The sequence below is a fragment of the Aulonocara stuartgranti genome, assembly GCF_965226115.1.
Source record: "Aulonocara stuartgranti genome assembly, chromosome: 22".
Lineage (NCBI taxonomy): Eukaryota > Metazoa > Chordata > Actinopteri > Cichliformes > Cichlidae > Aulonocara > Aulonocara stuartgranti.
This window is the reverse complement of record NC_138957.1, coordinates 27,832,080-27,851,464: the sequence shown is the minus strand read 5'-3', so window position 1 is coordinate 27,851,464 and position 19,385 is coordinate 27,832,080. Positions and strand designations below refer to the sequence as shown.

Below are 19,385 nucleotides of genomic sequence, written 5' to 3'. Positions count from 1 at the left end.
AGAAAATGGAGTCTGGTCTGTTCCCCAAACTCTGGATATTTGGGATCACATTGGATTTCTAAGGTAACATCAGCTGTGGCGGGTGTGGGAATGAGATGTGATGGGAAATGGCATTTGCGCGTTTACACCGTGATCCGTGAGGCTCGGCTCTCACCAGCGCGCCCACGGAAAGCAGAAAGGCCAAAGAGGAGATTGCAGCTCTGCCATGCGAAATGTGTGCAGGGTGTGCCGGGCCTGGCGCTCACCACAGAGCAGGGTAGTGTTTTTGTGCACGGCTCCCATTTGGCTTTATTCCTGTATTGGCACACTGTGTTCAGCAGAGCCAGTCTAACCCGCAGAAAGGCTGCGAGTATGGAGAGAAATTGTGGAAAAGCAAACAGTACAGAGCTGTTTTTTGGATTTTGGTGGAGCACAGCTGCATTTAAATGCTTTAAACATGGTCACTGGCAAACACACTGGACTTGGTCATTTGCAGTATAGCTATATATACACAATTCTCCAAACAGCGTATCCATGTATTCATCATTTTATGGCCTAGATCGTATATCATTTAAAGTATATATCTTAATTTGCCTGCTGAAAAAAGCATTTAATAGTCTTAAATCACCTAGTTATCAGTTTATCAGTGTTTATACTCATAATTATAATCGAATTATTATTATTTCATTGTCATTTTAATTTCTGCACCAAACACTTTCCTAACTGTGGGGTAATAAGTCTTCTCTTGTGTTCGGTGTCTCCGATACTGCTGAGCCAGCTGAAGCCTTCTTTACTTGCTCTTGTTTTACACCACCAGATGTCTCGTACACTTGATTTAAATGCATTAAACAAGGGTGAGCAGTTAGCATGTCATTACCTCTTTACACATGGAAGTCACTGGCAGGTGTGCGCTAAAATACGACGGGAGGAAATTTCCCTGGTTATTCAAGCGTTTAACTAGTACGAGCATCTCAGACCAAGTCTTCCCTTCAGGAGGTGGATGGTAATTACATGCTGAATGAGCTTTTGATATCCCAAGGGCTATTTCCTTTAAAACAAATCAGCCCCAGCCATCATAGAAATGAGCTAAGGTGTTCATTTTAGTGGATAAACAGGCAGCAGGCGCCAGGGGCTTAGAGGACTCACTGCACAGGAGTTGCTGTGATAAAGTCAGTGGGAGCCAGGGGGCTGTGGGGAGAGACCTGTCAATCAGACACACACACACACACACACACACACACACACACACACACAGCAGTAGCAGACCTGTCAAGCAACACCTCTCTTTTTCCGTAACAGGCTGCGAGGCTTAGCCGAGGAGCGGTATTAACAAGGCTTTGCGATAACATGGAAAATGAAATGCGCTCCTAATGAGAGTGTATTTCTGTGCCGTAATCGTGTTATTGGAGAGATTATATTAAGTCTTGGACGTTCGACTGGTCCTCCAATCTGCGGTTATCAAAGCGCTGCAATTTTCGGCGGTTGTTCCCGTCTATTGAATAGAAAGATTTCGGCTGCGTGTGTGTCGGTGCGTCATGACAAGGATCCGCTGTTTTCCAGTGCTGTCTGAATCTTGGACAGAAGCACAATCGCCTTCATTCGCCACAGACTGTTCTGTTAGATCTGGTTATCTCTAGTGAAACACTAAAAGAAAGGAGAGATGTTGTTGGTTCGTGCTCACCAATTAGCTTTCCAAGATTTAAGGAGGAGCACCTCCAAAGCTTGAGTAGACCTGAAGCTCTCCTGATTCAATCAGATTAATTTAACCCTGCATAAAACATTTATAGAAATAATCACACAAAAAAACCTACAAGTTGGTTCATTTTCAGGTTTATGGCTAACTAAACAGAACAGTTTGCCTCGGTGGTTGTTTTCACTATAAAATTTTTCATTTCAACCAGTTACTGACCAATTAGAGCAATGCTCCATTTACAGTCATATAAAAATAGCGTTCAGCTCTTTCAAATACTCCATTTTATCCCTTTTCTTAGCAGTAATTAAGAAGCTACTCTATTGTTTAACTGAATTTTATTTGAACTAATGTTCTGTTTTGAAGCCAAAACTCATGTGTGGTTTGTGTTTTAAATTTGCTTTAATTCTGACAGTGAAAAATAGCTCAGGCTCAGTGTTTGCAGCCATTTATTATGTCCCAAGTGACAGAAAAACATCATCTCTCAAAGCTAAAGGCTGTGATAGAAACCTATAGTTATGTTAAGCCATCCTGGATATACATACAGGCCTCAGGTTTGGAGTCACTGTATGTTTTTGGTAGAGCAGAGACGTTTACTTTCATCACAGCACACTTTTTAAGGGCGTCTAATTATGAAATTATGGTAAACGCTGTTTTAAAAAGAAGAGCCTCTGATTGTTTGCTCTGAGCTCCACGGTGTTGCGCACCAATGAAATCCCGATCGGTCGAACGGTGTGCGCCCTGCGTCAGAGTATTTATGGAAATATTTGTTGCTGATGTGAAACCCCGGCTCTGGCCTTTGCTCTTGAAAGAAGCAAAGGCAGGCTTGTTTACTACAGCGCGTCAGTGTTGATGACAGGCCGGGCTCGCTGACTTATGGCCTCGTGTTGTTTTAACGGCGGCCGTTTTCATGTCGTCACGCGCAAACATGCGTTTGGTTTCCCAAATGGTTTTTGAGACTGATGCCGGCTTCCTAGACTGATAATCCCCTCTCATATTACTCCGAAGCCGTCATCCCCTCCTGTGGAGAGAGGCCCCCGTATGTCATGAATGTGTCCTCGGAGTGGGGGGCGGAGGCGGGGGGTGTTGCGTGCCAGGCCTGCAGTGCAAATCCAGATTGGCGACTGGCTGTTTTCCCTTTCATGTGGCGTGGGGCTCCGGTATATAAGGCACACTGAGGTTTGGCGCTCGCTGCCACTCTGGCTCTTCGGTTTGGTGCTGCGGCCTTGTCCTTGGGTGACCCTCCTGGGAGGGTGAGCTACAGCCACCCCACCTCCCCCTCCCGTCCCCTCACATAGCCTTAAAGCTGGGTCCGTGTGGGACGGACGCCAGGAGCTCTCGGCCACACAAAGAGCCTCCTCACATGGAAGCCAGGAGCAGCCTTTTATCATGTGGCTCCCAGAGGCCCGTGTTTCATCTCAGCCTTGATTTCCTCCTCCTCCTCCTTCTTCTTCACCATCTCTGAAAGGTGTGTCTGTTTTCGCCCCGGTCACTGTTGTGACTCAGGCGCTGAGGTCACGGCGCCCAGTGATGGGCTGGGTTCAGAGTTCAAATATCTGCCCTTATCTGCTCCTTTCAGGCGGCCTTTTCATTCCTCCCTTCCTGCCTTCATGAAGTCTGCTCCTTGTATAGGCATTTCCTCCTCTCACCACGTCGTAGCCGTAGATGCAATCTGTTCATTGGTGCCGTAAAGAGCACAACAAAGGGTTTAATGTACTCAACACACAACTCAAGGAAGTGCCCTGATAGCGCTTTGTAGACTGCGAGGGTGTGCTCGTGTACCTTGATAAAGCTGTGCTTTTTGAAGTAACCAGGTTATGTGAGAAGAATATCTTGTTTGTTTGCCTCGGCCATATTTTCTCTGCCTAATCACGCGCACGGCAGTCTCAGCAGCAGATAAGTGAGTTATTTCTTCCTGGAGGAGGCCAGCTCCTTCAAACGCTCGCCATTGTCACATTAGTGATGAATCGCTGGCTGGCGAGATTCGACCAAGAGGGCACGACCATAAATCAGTCGCACCAAAAGTAATCTGCTCTGGGGTGAGCGCACTGACAGGACTTTCTCCTCTGGAAAAGTTTAAAGCAGACAGTGTGATAAAGTTGCAGAGGAAGGCCAAGAGAAGACAGGAAATGCTTTCTTGAAAGCATTTATAAAAACCAGAGCTTACATATTTTATCTTCTTTTTTTTTTTTTTTTAAGCCAGCCAACAATCCAAAAGACCAAAACAGATTCAGTTTCACATCACAGAAGGCAAACAAAACCAGGAGGTATTTACATTTAAGAAGCCAACGCTGGTTTCATTTTGGCATTTTCAGCCACACTAGCAGCTCTTTGGTTTACAGTGTGGGTCTGTCACTCCGCTGCTGGACAGAAATATCTCCGACCACGGGATGATTGGCATTAGATCTACTGCAGACATTCGCCTCCCCTCGATGATGAACCCTCATACTTGCACGGCACTTTTCTACTCTAACTGAACAGTCAAAGCACTTTTATTACAAGCTGCATCCAACCATATAATAATTTATACTACATTTCAAGTGCTTTTGAACCAACAAACACTCATATAGTCCAGGGTTCAGTAGTACACAGAAGAGTTTTAAATAGATGCACAGTTTCAAGTAAACCTTTAAAGTGTTTTTTAAATGAGGATAATACACTGACATAAATGTCCTCACACACACACCCAAAAACACACCTGTTATATCCTCATTAGATCCTGTTAGATCTTCGTTTCCGGAGAGGAGAAGAAGAAGAAGGTGTACTTTATTGGTCCCCGTGGGGAAAATCCCTCTCTGCATTTAACCCATTCACTCAGTGAAGCAGTGGGCAGCCATTGGGCGCCCGGGGAGCAGTGTGTGGGGACGGTACCTTGCTCAGGGGTACCTCAGGGTAGCTGTTCAGGGGAATCGAACCCCCGACCTTCCGATCATGGGGCCGCCACTCTACCTACTGAGCTATCCCTGCCCCTGTGAAGAACTGTGAAGAAGTGCAACAGAAGAAGAGTGTTAAAGTACAACGATAAGCAAACATTTGGGCCGCAAGTAACTTCTAAAAAGGAGCAAACACATTTTTTCCTTGTCAATAAATAAAGTTACGCAGGTGAAAAGTATTCCATATCCTGGCTACTCACTACTTCACCTGTGAGGTATAAAAGCTTTTCCGCTGGTGAGCACCACCTGCCTTCTTCATTTACATCCAACCAAAGTTTCAGGTCATAAATCCACTGTGACTGTGAGGTGCTGCTACAGCTAACCATTTGTTGTCTCAACAACTTTAAAAATTAACTGCCGTGTTTTGTTTAGATTTTTATTGCGAATTGATTAAAAACAAATGTGTCCACTTGTGCTATTTCCATTCATTTTGGAAGCCTTAGCCTCAGCTGTGTGGGGGAGGAAGGGGCAGGTGAAATAAGAGCTAAGGGACTGTTATGTTTTTTGATAATGTATGGTTTCAAAATCTAAAGTTTGAGGATAAAATTCTGGATATTTTTTTGGGGGGGGGCCCAGTTGTGTGTGGGCCCTTGCCCAAAATGTCTCTTGGATAATCCAAGAGCTTAAAAGCTTCCTCACTCCACATTATCCTGCTTTTTCCCAGAATTCAGAGGATTTTTTCCCGGTATATTTTTCTTAGAAAGTAAACACGAAGTGTCGGAGTCATCTTTCGTCTTCTCAGATATTCGTGCCACAGGATTAAGTGCCGCTTTGATCACAGAGAATGAACAATGATCCCTATTAGAACTGAGAATCAGCCCATTCTCTTTTCACGCTCCTCATTAAGCCCGCTGTCTGTTTGGGTTTAGTCGCTCGGACGTGCTTCGGAGACGGACGGCGGCCTCTCGGGATTCGAGGCTTAATTACCTGCATTAATTCGTTTGGCGCTTTAATGGGCTGGTGCAGCTCTGCGTGGCAGAGGGGAACTTTACCAAGTTGCAAAACACATCTCTGTGCTGTGAATCAGCAGGAGCCAAACACATGCAGTCATATACAAAATCACGCTCTTACCTAACATATGACTGATAGCGTGCATGCTTCCTGTGCCCTCAGGTGACCTTCATTTAAAAGTAAGCTAGCGGCGCCGTGCTGACAGAGCTGCAGCTAGGAGCAGAGCGGAGATGAGGAGGTGTGAATGAGGAGACGGGTGGAGGAAATTCAATAAAGCTGTTGCTACATTACCGGCGGTGTCATTGTCACCATCGTTTTATACGCCGCGCTGTGGTGAAAAGCCTCATTTGGGTTGTTGATGTTGATGTGTCAGCAGCCCATTAGTGTGGGTGCAGATGGGGGTGGCATTGTGTGTGTGCAAGTAACCAATGAAAGGGTGTGAAAGGATGATATCCGGGGAAGTGTTGCCACACAAAGATGCCATAATTCACCCCGAGGCAGTCAAGAAGAAATGAACTTACTCAGATGAGTGAAGGACAAATCAACATAAGGTGTCTTAGCAACCTGGGCAGGTTTCCAAAATGGCTTTATGTGATCTTGGCTGCAGGAACACAAATATTTTTTTGGAGAAGACCTACCCCTCCTTTGTTGTTTTGACTTTGCCGGTGGCGAGCGCGGTGTCCAAAAACTACTATTTGGGTTTGTCTGAGTCGAGATTAACTCTGCGCGCCAGATGGTTTTAACACAGAACCATCTGGGAAGTCGTCCTGGGAAACCGTTTGGAAAATGACGGGCACGTTCAAAAAATACTTGGCAGGTGATTGAGCAGTCTGTCTATCACTGAGTGTGACCAGCGGAGCCAGCTGGTGAAGCAAACTCTTTTCAAAACCAGATGGGAGAAGAGGGAAGACCTTCGCCGTCTGAGCTCTTCTTCTAGGCCGTCTGCAGGCCCTTAAAGTTATCTTGATTACAATTTCACTTGGAAAAGGAAAAGGCCTTAAAATATCACAAATTTAGCTGGTGGAATCCCCGAAGATGTTGAAGATGACGCTAATCAGACTGTTTGTTGTTAGTCTGCAGAAATGTGAAGAATTAAAAACCAGCTTATTGTTCCTGGTGGTTAAAGTCTGTGCCTGGAAAGAGGGAATAAGATATCTTCTTGAGGTCAATTACTAGTCATTTTAAAATAGCATAGCAAGTATGGTCTCAGTTAAATTGTGTATTTTGTTCTTTAAAGTTGTTTGGACAGGTAACCTGCAACCCACTTGTCCCCCATGACCACTGAGATAGACTCTTGCTTTCAACTGCGAGTTGGTTAAGCAGTTAAGAAAATAGATGGATCTTTTATAGAAGGTCTTAAAAACGTATACTTTTACTTTCCTGTTACCCGCCAACCACATCTGTTCTTCTTTTAGAGAAGAAATACTCTGTTTCAGCCTTATCTGAATCCGTAGCAGCACATTTTCTCAAGAGAAGGAAATACAGTGACATTTTAACAAGCTGATTTCTTTTGCTATTCTCTAAACTGTTAATAGTTTACCTAAAACTTCACTCCAGCTTTGTTTTTTATGCTTTGGAGACCAAACTATTAATATGTGCTAGTACTTAGTAGTTTGGTTATATCTTAGGATGTGAATACCAGTAAAACCTGACATATATACAGAGTAATTCATTGCCCATCAGTACATAAAACCTGAGAGAGTATATAACAAGCCCATGAGGTAGTTGTTGATGCTATGACAAGACCTCTCAAATGACCCTGAAGTAAAGCTTTAAAGGTCTACCTTCCAAAATCTGATCCTGCCAGCAGGCTAAGTAAACAGGGTCCTGCTGAAAGAGACATGAGTCACTCGCCACAACGCGTAGGAGTGTTAACAAGCCATCTATTTGCCTCCTCTTGCCGCTCGTTTAAGTCGCCGACGTTGCCCTTCATCGTCCATGAAGGCATCCTGAGCTCCCCTCACCTGAGTGGGAACAAATGTTTGCTCAGCGCCCTCCCTCCTTTTGGCTCGGCTGTTCGTGATGTCATCGTTCTCTGAAAGGCCACGCACCGCCGTCATGCAAGCGACAACCTCATTGGATGTGGTAAATATTTGCCCGGCGGCAATTATAGTCGCGCCAAGTGTCCTCAGAGCAACAGCCTGCTGGGTAAACAGAAGGGAAATAAATGAGCAGTGTGCATCTGGCAGAGGCTGAAAGAAGCCACTGATGGGCGCTCAGAGCGATGACATGTACCTGTAGAAAAGGTCACCGAGGTCTTCAGCGGACACCTCGCTGTCATCTGCATGTGACAGCTGGGTCCAGGCTTCCCTTAAACCCAGAGGGAAGGTAGCCCGGCTGAGTGACCTTTTAAACAAGCAGGAGGCTTGCTTGTTATCTCCTGAGTCTGGTTGCTCTGAGAGATTTAATATGCCTACTGCTTTTCACATTTCAGCACATTTTCACTGGGCAGAAAATAGAAAATATGAAAAGGCATTAAAGCTGCTCTCAAGCCGGGCCAATAGAAAGACAATAAATCAGATAAACCAGATGAATCTTTTTAACCGATGCTACTGCGCTCCACTAAGCTCTCGTCTTTCATTGTCTGAATAGTCACGAGTCCCCAAAACCATTTAGGTGTCGTCTCTAAAAGTAATAATAAAACTATTTATATGTAGCGTGTGTTTAAACTAAGCTTTTAAAAACTCGCAGTACAATAAACTAATGAATAACCTCAGACATTTTATTAGCTGAAGGTTTGCCTGTTTTCAGTGTCGTCTTCCTGCCTTTCGATGGCATTTGTCTCTCCCCATTGGAGAGAACAATCTAACTCTCGTCCTCCACCTTCCCTGTCCTGATGTGTTTTTATTAACCTAACAATAACACTGGAGGTAGCCAGCAGGCAGCACATCGTTATATGTCAAAGAGCACAACTTCACTAGCCCTCCAAACAGTTTTTTGTCTTATTTAGTATCCAAAGTTACATTTTAGATTTTTAGAAATAGGCAGGTCTTTAGGTTTCTTTAGTATTAAAGTACACTGTAAAAAAACAGGAACCCGTATTGGCTAAGTAGGCTGACATTTAATAATACCAAGGTTTAAGATGAACAAAAGAGCCCACAAAACAAAAACAAAGTGTTAAATTAACAGTAACCCTTTTCCTGCTGGCAGTATCGCTAGTTTTTGAGAGTAATAAGGGGCCCAGATTTGAAAACTTCAGATCTAAGTCATGCAGTAACAAATGGTTTACATCACTTGACTGTGTATGCTTTTAAGCAGATAAAACCTTAAAAATAATCAGTCCAGAGTGAGGAGAGCCAGAAGCAGCTGTTTATTCCTCCTCTGGTTTATTTCAGAGAGTATTTAAAGCCTGCAGTATACGTTTTCAGCTCTGACCCCAAAGGCCTCGCCGGGATGATGTCTGCTGTGGCGCGAGCGCCAACAGTGAACACCTTAAATCACCACGGGCTTGTTCAGATTGGATTCATAAGAACCATATGGACTACTGTTAGTCAGATGAATGGCATTCCTTTCCATACTAGGCAACTCTTTTTCCGTTCCCCTCTCTTTCCCTTTCTTCCACTTGAGTTACCTTTTTTCATAAATCTCTTTTACAAACCAGTTCCTCTGGAGCACTAATCCCATTCTGAGGTTACGTCTCCTACTGCTCATGCTCCGATAAATGTCTCAGGACGAGAGATGCTATTAGGTTATTGTGCTATAAAGTGACTCATGAGTGGATGCAGGGACTGAGGTCTTTCATGTCCCTGGGGACTCGGCCCTTTGCCAGGGAGCCGTGCGTATGGTTCCTATTTTCGAGCCCTGCTAATGAACCCTGTTTGTTCCAGTGTAACGATAGCGTTGCGCGGGGGCAAAAGAGGAGTACTGGGCTCAGGGAAGGACATTCCCAGCATTCCTCCGTCTGTCTGACGCATCAAGGAGGTCGGCTGCTCTGCTGCTTTTAGGAGATGTGAATCAGCCTGAGGGTTTGAGAATGGGGGGATTAGGAGGTGTGAAGGAGCTGATTGCCTCTGACGGGAAAAGAGGAGGAAAAATGTGTTAAATAATTAACAGGGTTAAAAATGTCAAGGGCGTAGGTGAGGCTCGCAGCATGTGTTTGTATTTTGTTTCGTTTTTTTTTCCCAAGCAGTAATCGTGCCATTATTCCTAAGCCTGTCTACACCGCAGTGTAAAATATTTTAAAGGTGTATTAAATCCTACAGCACCAAATGCTTCAGTTTAAGAGTGTTGTTCATCAATACCAGTGACCCGGTGATTACTTCACCAGAGATTTCTGGATTTAGAAACTCACAGTCCTGCCAGCACTACGATAAAATTCCTTCTCCAATGCCATTTCGGCTATAAAACTATCTTCCATTCTAAAAACTCTCCCAAAGCACTGCTGAAGGTTGACCTATTTTTATTGCTTGACTGAATCACATTATTTTAAGTTTTATTTAGTTTTTATTAGTTGAGCTCTAGTATTGTGGGATATGTGTTTTCCAAGTGAGCAGAGATATAACGATCTCACATGTGTCAGTTGGTCTTGCTTCCATTGCCTAATTCTTCTGGTATAAGTAACAGTTACAGTGAAATGAAAAGCTTATATTACAACAACAAGTTGTTTGTGCAGCAACCTCCACTGCCTCCAGTACTAACCAGTCAAAATACATTTTCCCCTGGATAGCAGTGTTTACCAACCAGTCTCTATGGCCGGCGTTAATTCAAGCAACAAAAAAATCGAACTTCTTTTTGTACATTTTTAATGGGACAAATTGCATTTCTCACTGTTTATATGAGCCAAAAATCAGTTTTATATGTTTAATAATTTTGTTTCCCCTCCTACAGTTTTTAAATAAGTAGCTATTTCAGGGTAACATTAGCTAGCGTTACTTTCATGTTATGTATCTCTATGAAAACTAAAGCAAAAAGTTGAAATCTTAACAAACAAAAAATAAACCCTTTTATAATGAAGTGTTGTGTCAAGACTTTCTTTTACGGTATTTTGAAGTAGCTTTAGGCTAAGGCTACTTAACTTTAGTGCCCCTAAAAACCTTTCCTTAGTATTTAATTTTGTTTTTAGTATTATAAACTGAACTACACAGCATGCTTCATGGGAATAAAAAGGGAAGTTTATGGATGAGAAACACAGCCTTGCTGAGTTTATTATATTCAAATACTTCTTGTTACATTTTTTTGATGTGGCATGAGTAAGCTAATTCAGGCTAATAAAAGCTAATATTAGCTGCTGTTTTTTTTTGTTTTTTTTCATAATCAGTAGTTTAACTTTAAGCTTTTAAAGAAAAACTATACAACAAAGGTACAAATAATAAAGCAGTTTCTCAATGTTTAGATAACCCATTGATCTGTTTAGTAGTTGCCTGTTTTACATCCTCATTAGCAACCTTATCTGGTTTAGCTAGTACTGCAGGCTTATGTTAACTGTGTTTTTCAAGCTGTTTTTTAGGCCTGACTATTTCGGCTTCTAAACAAAGACACCGCTGTTTTAAAATTAGAAAGCTACATGATCAAACGTAGCCATTCGCAACTTCTTAAAATATATGACCTTAGTTGCTGTTATGGTATATTTCAGCACTTTTGTAACCATGTTAGGATTTTAATAAGGGAAACTGACTGAATTGGCTGTCATGTCATTTTACAATGGTGTAAAATCTATGTCACCTTTTTGTCTTTAGAAATCTGTTTTGGGCAGTTTGGGCAGTTTGCTGCTATTCTATAGACAATGGAAAATGGCCCCCAGTCATTTTCAATCCAGAGATACATCCGTGCCTGCAATGCTTTCAAAACAGCTGCCTAAGGAGATTTTTGCAGGGTTGTGTTTATAACTTCATTCCCTGGGTCCTTTGTAAACAGCCTGGCACAGGGAGGATGTTGTTAGAAAATATCTGCCTTGACTGTAATCACTTACTATCCCTGGGTCATTCAGGGACTAGAAATGGAAAACAGGAAAAACAAATAAAAGTCGGCACACATGCATGTACAGACGCTTGAGAGTTGGGTGGCAGCAGGGCTGCTAGGTTGTGAGTCAGAGCATTTGTCCTCTTACCCTGGACGACAACTGATTGTTTGTCTTCCTGCTGTTTTCGGACAGGTGGTGACCCCAACCAGAGTGGGACAGACCTACACTTACAGCCCAGGACAGCATAACCAGCAGGACCTCTATGACGTCCCACCCATCAGATCACAAGGGGTAGGTTCCTCATGCACCATAACACCAGGATCTTTTTTTTTTCTTTTTTTTTTTTTTTTAGCAACCAAAGAAGCTTTGATATAATCTGCCAAACAGTGAACCCAATAATACAGTGCACTCTATGACTTAGAATAAAGGAATTTGTTTAAAATTAACCAATATAGGTTCCTAAAACTCCTTAAAATTATTGTTTTTCAAAACCAAAAAAAGCCATTAAACCCATTAATTTCCAGTAATGAGGTCATTTTCTAGTAATAGCTGTGAGGCATACGTTAAGGTTACAAGCTGTACTAAAAACACAGCTTGAAGTGTTTTTCCCCTCTCTTTTTTTCCTAATCTTTGGTCTGTATGATGTCAGAGAGAGAGAATGTTATGGTTATCTCTGGTACCGAAACCACACCCACCTTCTGTTTGCAAATGTGGGTGGAGCTAAAGCTGCTGGTTTCAAAAAGAGGATGACCTGAGGGGCTGAGCCAAAGTACAGATAAAGTTATGAACAAGGATTATTTTGAACTGTGGCTCATGCAAAGCTACACTAGGAAACGCCAAGCATAAAAATAAGATGGATAAATATCTTTAACACTATATTGCATGCATCTGAGAATGTACAAATATAATCTTTAGTTTACCTACACATTGATATCAATCGAATCTGTTAGCATGTTTTCACCGCATATCAAGCATCTTCGTTTTAAAAACAAGCCATCCAGGTGAGCTTTTGATGCAGCACACAGTGCCTGGGCAAATGCATTTCATTTCTCAAAACAAGAAAGCCAATTCTCTGATCTGCATCGTGCTATTCTGCCTACCACATTTCCTGTTCTGTGCAGAGATGAGCGAGGATTCTTCACACTTCATTTTCTCTCATGCTGTTGAAACCTGCAGTGCGGCAGTAGTGTTTGCACATTTTGAGAACTGTACTGTATTGTTTTAAAATGCTCAAATAGATATTTTTAGAATTACAGACGAGGTACAGTGTGAAAACAACTCGAGTTGCTTACAGAGATGGAGTTACAGGAAGTCATCACCTGATTGTGCAGTTAGCCTCAATTTCACATTGCTTTATAGTGAGTTTCAGCTTTGGTCTCTGTTCTCACCGTTTTCATAAACTCTTACCGCTCTTTAAGTTTTGTTCTCAGCCAAAACAGCCTTCTGTTTTTAGCCAAAAACCCACTGAAAACTACTTCAAAACAGCTGACAGACAGGTGGAAACTAGCAAAATATGGAAGTGGAGCATTTAGCATCTGAAGGGCAGCTGGTGGAGACCAAAAATGGAGCAAAAAGAGAAAATACTGTGCAAAGAAAAACTCCAATCAGTGACCGTGTTGCTCTATAACTATTCACCATATCAAACGGACTTATCGTGCATTTTTTCCTGTCATATATACAAACTTTGTTGTGATGCTGGATGCTGACACTAAACGTAGCCGGAGATTCAAATAATGAGGCCAGCGTACATACGAGTCAGAAAAGAAGCCCAGGCTTCAGCTGTCAGTGAGAACAGTTGTAACTAATGTGACTACCTCAGGCCAGCCAATCAAAAGCAAGTTGGCCTTACAGCCACCTTTGTGGTAAAGAACTCTCACTTTAGATAGGAGCGCTGCGCCGAGGCACCTGTGCAAATAGAAATATGAAGCTTTTAACTTAGCAGTGACTTATTGTCACCTTTCACTGAGCACTAAATTTGATTTTATTTACTTTGTGTCACATTTGCTTCTTCATACATGTTCATATATATTTCTTTTAATGCTTCCTAACTATTACAATCAAACTTCACTGAGTATTACCCCCAACTCTCCCTCAGCCTGGTTCAGGCGAAGTTTCTTCCTGTTAAAAGGAAGTTTTTCCTTCCCACTGTTGCCAACTATATATAAAAAAAAATGTAATGACTTTAGGGGCAATTTGGCGAGTAGTATTTTCCTCCGAGCCAATTTGGCATGTGGACTTGAGAAGTCTGCGATTGAACTGCGACCTTCTGATTACTAGACATCCCACATACGGCCAAACAGAAACTAATAGTGTGCTACAAAATCAGATCAAGTCAGCTACAGTCAAATAATATGAAGACCAAACTTTGTGTGATTGTTTTTCTGAAACACGTAGTGATCATTTCACTTCCCTCTTTCAGGTGTACGATATTCCACCTGGTCAGATGTTCCCTGGTCAGCAAGGCGGAGCCAGAAACCAAGGAGTCTATGATGTTCCCCCATCACCAATGGACCCTAGGTCACAAGGCATCTATGACATCCCTCCAACCTCTCAAGGGGTAAGAGAAACTTCCAGAAGCAAAATGAAAGGGCACATCAGTCAGCCACTCCATTTGTTTAAGCCACATGAAGCTGAATTAACGAGGCTGCGTATGTCCAGAAAATTGTATTTTTATGTTTATTGATACAGCTCCTAGAATTTCTCTTAATTGACTATATTAAATGAATAATACGTCAAATATCATATTTATTGCATTCCTGCGGCCAGTTTAAATGAAAGCCTCGCCTGCCAGGAGAGTTTAACCAAAACGGCTCCGTGTTTAAACTCGCCAGCAGGGGAAAAAAACAAAAAATCAAGGACAAGGACATAACTCTTCTTTTGCCAGACCCTCTAAGATTTCACCAGAGCTGACCAGGCAGCGCGCCACCAGTTTGTTTGTAATAACCTGAAATATGCTGGGACCTGTTATTTGCGTCGTTCCTAATTACAGTTTGGGCAAGCCTGTCTAGCTGTAAAGAGTGCGTTTGGAGGCTGATGGAAATCAGTTTTATTGCCCCCGTTGCGCTCCCATCGTGCTCCGTGCCATGTACGTCAGCGCACACTCTGCTGCGTTGAGCCTGAGGGAGGGTGAAAGCTTCGTTGCATTAGAGGAAGGAATCAAGAGGCTGAAAGTTTGAGGTTTCAAATATAGTATCTCCCCAAGCCAGAAGGTCTTTCACTTCCTCAATCTCTAACTGCAGGACTGCTGTGCAAACACACTGCATCCAGTAAAAACCCACTGAGGTGCATTTACAGTCCAAATTCTGTGTTTAGCACATTTTTTGAATGTCATAAACTCGAGTCTCCCGGGGGGAGGGGATTAAAAGAAAACGATCTCCTCTGCAGGAATCCAGGTTTCTAACTGCTAATCTTATGATAGTCGTGAATTTAAAACATGTCACTTTTCTGGTGAGTTCTTAACGAGCTGTGTTTTAGGAAGGGGAGCCTTCTTTGTCGATGACTTTCCAATCCCCGAAGACTAGTCGGCCCGAATGCGGGACCGAGCGCACATTTTAGTGCTGTGCCTTTAAACGGGACCTCAGAGGCCAAAGCTGAAAATTGAAATGTCATAAACCATTTTAGGAAACCAGTACCGCAGCAGTGATAGTTCCTCACTTTGTTATGAGACTGCATGCACATGCAAAGAGTCAGTCAGTCAGTTTATGACTGTTTCTGTCAACTGTAGAGGCAAATGTTTGCTCACTCGCTGTGTGCTGCACTCTTTCACATTAAGTGGACTAAATGCGTCCAAGCCTTTAGTTTAGAAGAATTTGTTATATCCACATCTGGCCAAGCAGTCGTGTGCACACTCCAGCTCCAAGAATGCCTCAGAGGCCCCTTATTTTCAGAGCCCACGGTCGATGCTTCACAAAGCACGATCGATCCTAGTGCGATATAAGTGTTTACATTTTCAAGTTGAGAAAGCGTGACAGCACCTCTCAGGTGCGGATGGCGCGACGTGAGTGCAGAAGGAGTGCAGAGGAGGTGTTTGTGTGCAGGAGGCGGAAAAAAAAAGAGTCATATCGCAGGTGTTTCCACATCTGTTTAGGAGGGTAGCAGCAAGAGAGTGGGATGCACAGTTCTAATAGTGCAAATAAATGAATGTCTGAGATATGAAATGCTCTGTAGAGGTGCAGCAGAGCATTTTGTATGATGACAGGGATTTCACAACAAGGAAAAAAATAGTCCTGTGAGGCCACTGGTTAGGTGAAAGCTCCACTGTTTGATAATAATATACATGTTAACAAAAATAATAACAGTCTGATTACTGTCCTCGCCCACAGGTCTACTCAGTGCCTCCCTGCAGGACCAACTCTGCCCAGCAGGAGGGGAACTACGACTTCCCGCAGCCCCTCAAGAGCAAACAGGAAGGCATCTACGACGTACCCCCACCTGTCCTCGCCAAGCCCGCCCATAGCTCGCAGTCACATTACGACTTCCCACCGAACGTGGAGCCTCCGGCTCATCAGCCGCACCCGAACACCAACGGCAATGAAGGCATTTACGATGTGCCACCGCCTGCCTTTCATTCAGGGGCGGGGTCTCGCAACGACGTGTACGACATCCCGCGGGTCATGCAGACCTCCCAGCACAGAAGCTCGCCCGCCGACAGAGACGGCAGCAAAGGCATCTACGACATCCCCGCTCAGGATGCTCGCGCAGTAGCGGACGTGACGGACGGCGTGAACCGCTTGTCGTTCTCCAGCACGGGCAGCACGCGCAGTAGCATGTCCACCTCCTCGTCCTCCACTGGCTCCAGCTCTGAGGGCCGCCTCGCTCTGGATGTAGACACCGCCATCCAGAAGCTGTACCGCCTTCAGCAAGCAGTGGACAGCTCAGTCGGGAATTTGCATTCAATGGCAGCTTCCCCTCACTGGAGGACTTTTCCTTTCATGGAACGCCACGCCAACGACGTCCGCACAGTTCTGGACAGAGTCCGGGCCGGTCTGGGAGACTTCATTGTGTTTGGCAGAGGTGCCGCGGTGAACGCTACGTCTCTGTCAGACAACAGTCTGCACAGTAAGCTTCGAAGGCAGCTGGGACGCCTGGAGGACTCACAGCAGATCCTTCTGCAGATCTACCAAGCTCTGGAAAACTGCAGCTGGGCGCTTAACACCCTGGCCTCGTCTGGAAGGCACCACAACAAGACCGACGACCTGGACCGCTTCGTCATGGTCTCCAGGACTGTTCCCGACGACGCCAAGCAGCTGGCCTCCACGATAGGCAGCAGCGCCGAGCTGCTGTTCAGGCGGACGCATGTGGACGGATCTTTCTCTGTGGGCAGCACGCCTGACGAGAACGTGATCCACCCGCTCACCTCCCCCTCGTCGGACAACGACAACAACGGGGGCCAGACCAAACCTTTCCCCGTGCCCTTGACCCCAGACAAGGACAACATGAACAATAGCGAGAAGTGCGTGAAAAGCTGGATGGAGGACTACGATTATGTACATTTGCAGGTAAACAATTAAATCCACAGTTAGTAGAGTTATTTACTTTAAGTGACTTTACCCAACAGATAAGAATTTATGTGTCGTGTATCAAAGATCAGACCTACGTGAGTCTGGTTTCTCACCCTGTTTAAAACATTTTTTTACCTCCCTTCAGGGCAAAGAAGACTTTGAACGGCAGCAGAAGGAGCTGTTGGAGAAAGAAAACATAATCAAGCAGAGTCAAGTTCAGCTGGGTCAGGAACAGGTGAGGCTTTGTGTTTGTTTGGGCCTCGCAGGTGGAGCGCACACTGTGCGGGGGAGTGAAATACCTCGCAGTCTTAAACAAAACAGATGATAACACTGAGCGATTAGGGGCCCTTCGAGGTTCTTACGAAGGCCTCTGCAGACCTCGGCGCTCAGATCTGATTCTAACATCATTCTCTCGATGGAGGCCAGCCAGATTACAAGGTGGAGCGGTCACGGCCCTGAAGTGACCCACATGTGCAAAAATATATAAAACAAATGCTGCCGTACAAATGTAAACATGGAGTCTAGAGTTTTAGGTTTATTTTATTTATCTCGTGGTGCTATTTTCATACGAAGGCGTTTGTGGATGTGGAGTTGCAGCCAGCAGTGGTGGGATTGTTGGTGTGAAACTGATTTCTTCTACATTTTTAGGATGAAATGTAAAGGGTGGCTGTTTCATTTCGGTCATTTAATTTCTAATTTCTTCGAAGTAACAGCGTTTTCCAGTAAATTTAACATTAAACATTTTCTCAGAGACTCAGTTTGATACTTTTAAGACAGCAAAAGTTTTCTGTTAAAAAGGAGAAAAGCCATAAAATGCTTTGCAAAAAGGAAAGTGTTTTTATGTTGATTTTTCTGCTTAAATTTACATATTTATAAAACGCAATTTGGCCTTGTGACCCTGAACTGGAGGATAAGTGGTTAAGAAAATGGATAAGCCAAATGGGAAACATGTTTGCTTTGAAATGAAATGAACAATCAGTGTGCAATCAAAGCTTAGACACGCGTCCTTCCTCCAAAACGTGTTTATACTTCCCTCTGTCAGGTTAATAAAGGGAACTCTGTTGATCTTTTTCTGCCCCCATTTTTAATCTGTGGGTTAAACCTGATGTTTTTTTAAATGTTCACTTCAAATATTTTCCATTATAAATAATTATGTGTATTTAAAGCTAAACCTTTGCCCTTTGACCTCACATCTGTACTGCTTCTACAGATCAATCAGTTCAAGAAGCTGGAGCAGGAAGTGAGCAAACCCGTGGAGAACGACATCACGCAGTGGATTTCACACCAACACTCGGCGCCGCCCTCAGACTCCTCGTCCTCCTCCACCTCCCTCTCCCCGTCCGCCCACCTGTGCGCTCGGGACCGCCAGCTGCTCAGCTTCTACTCGGAGCAGTGCGAGCAGCACTTCGTCACGCTCCTCAGCGCCGTGGACGCCTTCTTCGGCTGCGTCAGTGCCGGCCAGCCCCCCCGCATCTTCGTGGCACACAGCAAGTTCGTGATCCTCAGCGCCCACAAACTGGTCTTCATCGGGGACACGCTGTCCCGGCAGGCCTCGGTGCCTGAGGTGGCAAACAGGGTGATGAACTCGAGCAACGTGCTGTGCGACCTGTTAAAGACGGTGGTGTGCGCGACTAAAGCGGCCGCCCTGAACTACCCGAACACAGCCGCCATCCAGGAGATGGTGGACAGAGTCACCGACCTGTCGCACCACGCTCAGCAGTTTAAAGAACAGTTGCTGCAGATGGCTAATTTGTGATTTTCACCCTCATGGCTCCTGCACATCACTCCGTTTGTACATCTGCCATAAAAATATATATATATATTTGCAGTATATGTATGTCGCTCTCCATCTTTAAGCCCGTTTAAGATGTTGTAAATAGTCTGTGTTCTGTAAATATTTGCTCTATTTTTATGTACATTGTTCTATATTATGATATGGACACATATATAGATGCAGTACTGGTGCCTCAGTAGGAACATGTGGACATTTTTCATAACATTCCCATTGCATATTATGAAGCACCTTATGAGATGTCCTGTTATTTCATTTATAACTGTAGAGTGTCGTTTCTGTGTCTTCCTGCTGGATGTGACAGTTAAAAGTTCCTTGTAAATCAAGTCGGTGTCCGTGTGTGTGTGTCTGTGTGTGTGTGTGTGGAGCTCGCCACAAAGTAAAGGACTGTTCTTCACCACAGGGGTTTGTCATCCTTATGTCGTCCAAGAAGTGAAGCAGTCAGAGGGGTTTGGATGATAAATAGTGATATTTTCTTAAAAAATATATATATTTTCATGTCAAATATGATATTTGTTGCAAAGATGATAAGATTTATATGTGAGCATAGAAAAAACCTTCAGGTGTTTACTGTGTCCATGTATTGATCAATAGACACCACTGGCTCCAGTTTTATGCCAAGCTGCTTAAAAATATTACA

At 44.0% G+C, this 19,385-nt stretch overlaps 1 protein-coding gene and 1 long non-coding RNA gene across 2 annotated transcripts in view; one reads left to right on the top strand and one right to left on the bottom strand.

The window, feature by feature from the left end:
- The window catches only part of nedd9 (neural precursor cell expressed, developmentally down-regulated 9), a 35,834-nt gene extending 16,692 nt beyond the window's left edge, over window positions 1-19,142 (top strand). The window contains exons 3-7 of the mRNA XM_082520903.1: window positions 11,645-11,743; window positions 13,872-14,009; window positions 15,775-16,950; window positions 17,099-17,188; window positions 18,164-19,142. Coding sequence (XP_082377029.1) covers window positions 11,645-11,743; window positions 13,872-14,009; window positions 15,775-16,950; window positions 17,099-17,188; window positions 18,164-18,709 — 2,049 coding nt within the window. The 3' untranslated portion in view covers window positions 18,710-19,142. The remainder of the gene's footprint in view (window positions 1-11,644; window positions 11,744-13,871; window positions 14,010-15,774; window positions 16,951-17,098; window positions 17,189-18,163) is intronic.
- LOC309698456 lies at window positions 3,208-4,645 on the bottom strand. Its single transcript, XR_014274107.1, has 3 exons — window positions 4,368-4,645; window positions 3,452-3,735; window positions 3,208-3,341 (listed from the first exon to the last, which is right to left on the bottom strand). It is a non-coding gene; the product is annotated as an uncharacterized lncRNA (long non-coding RNA).
- Window positions 19,143-19,385: the final 243 nt, after the last annotated feature.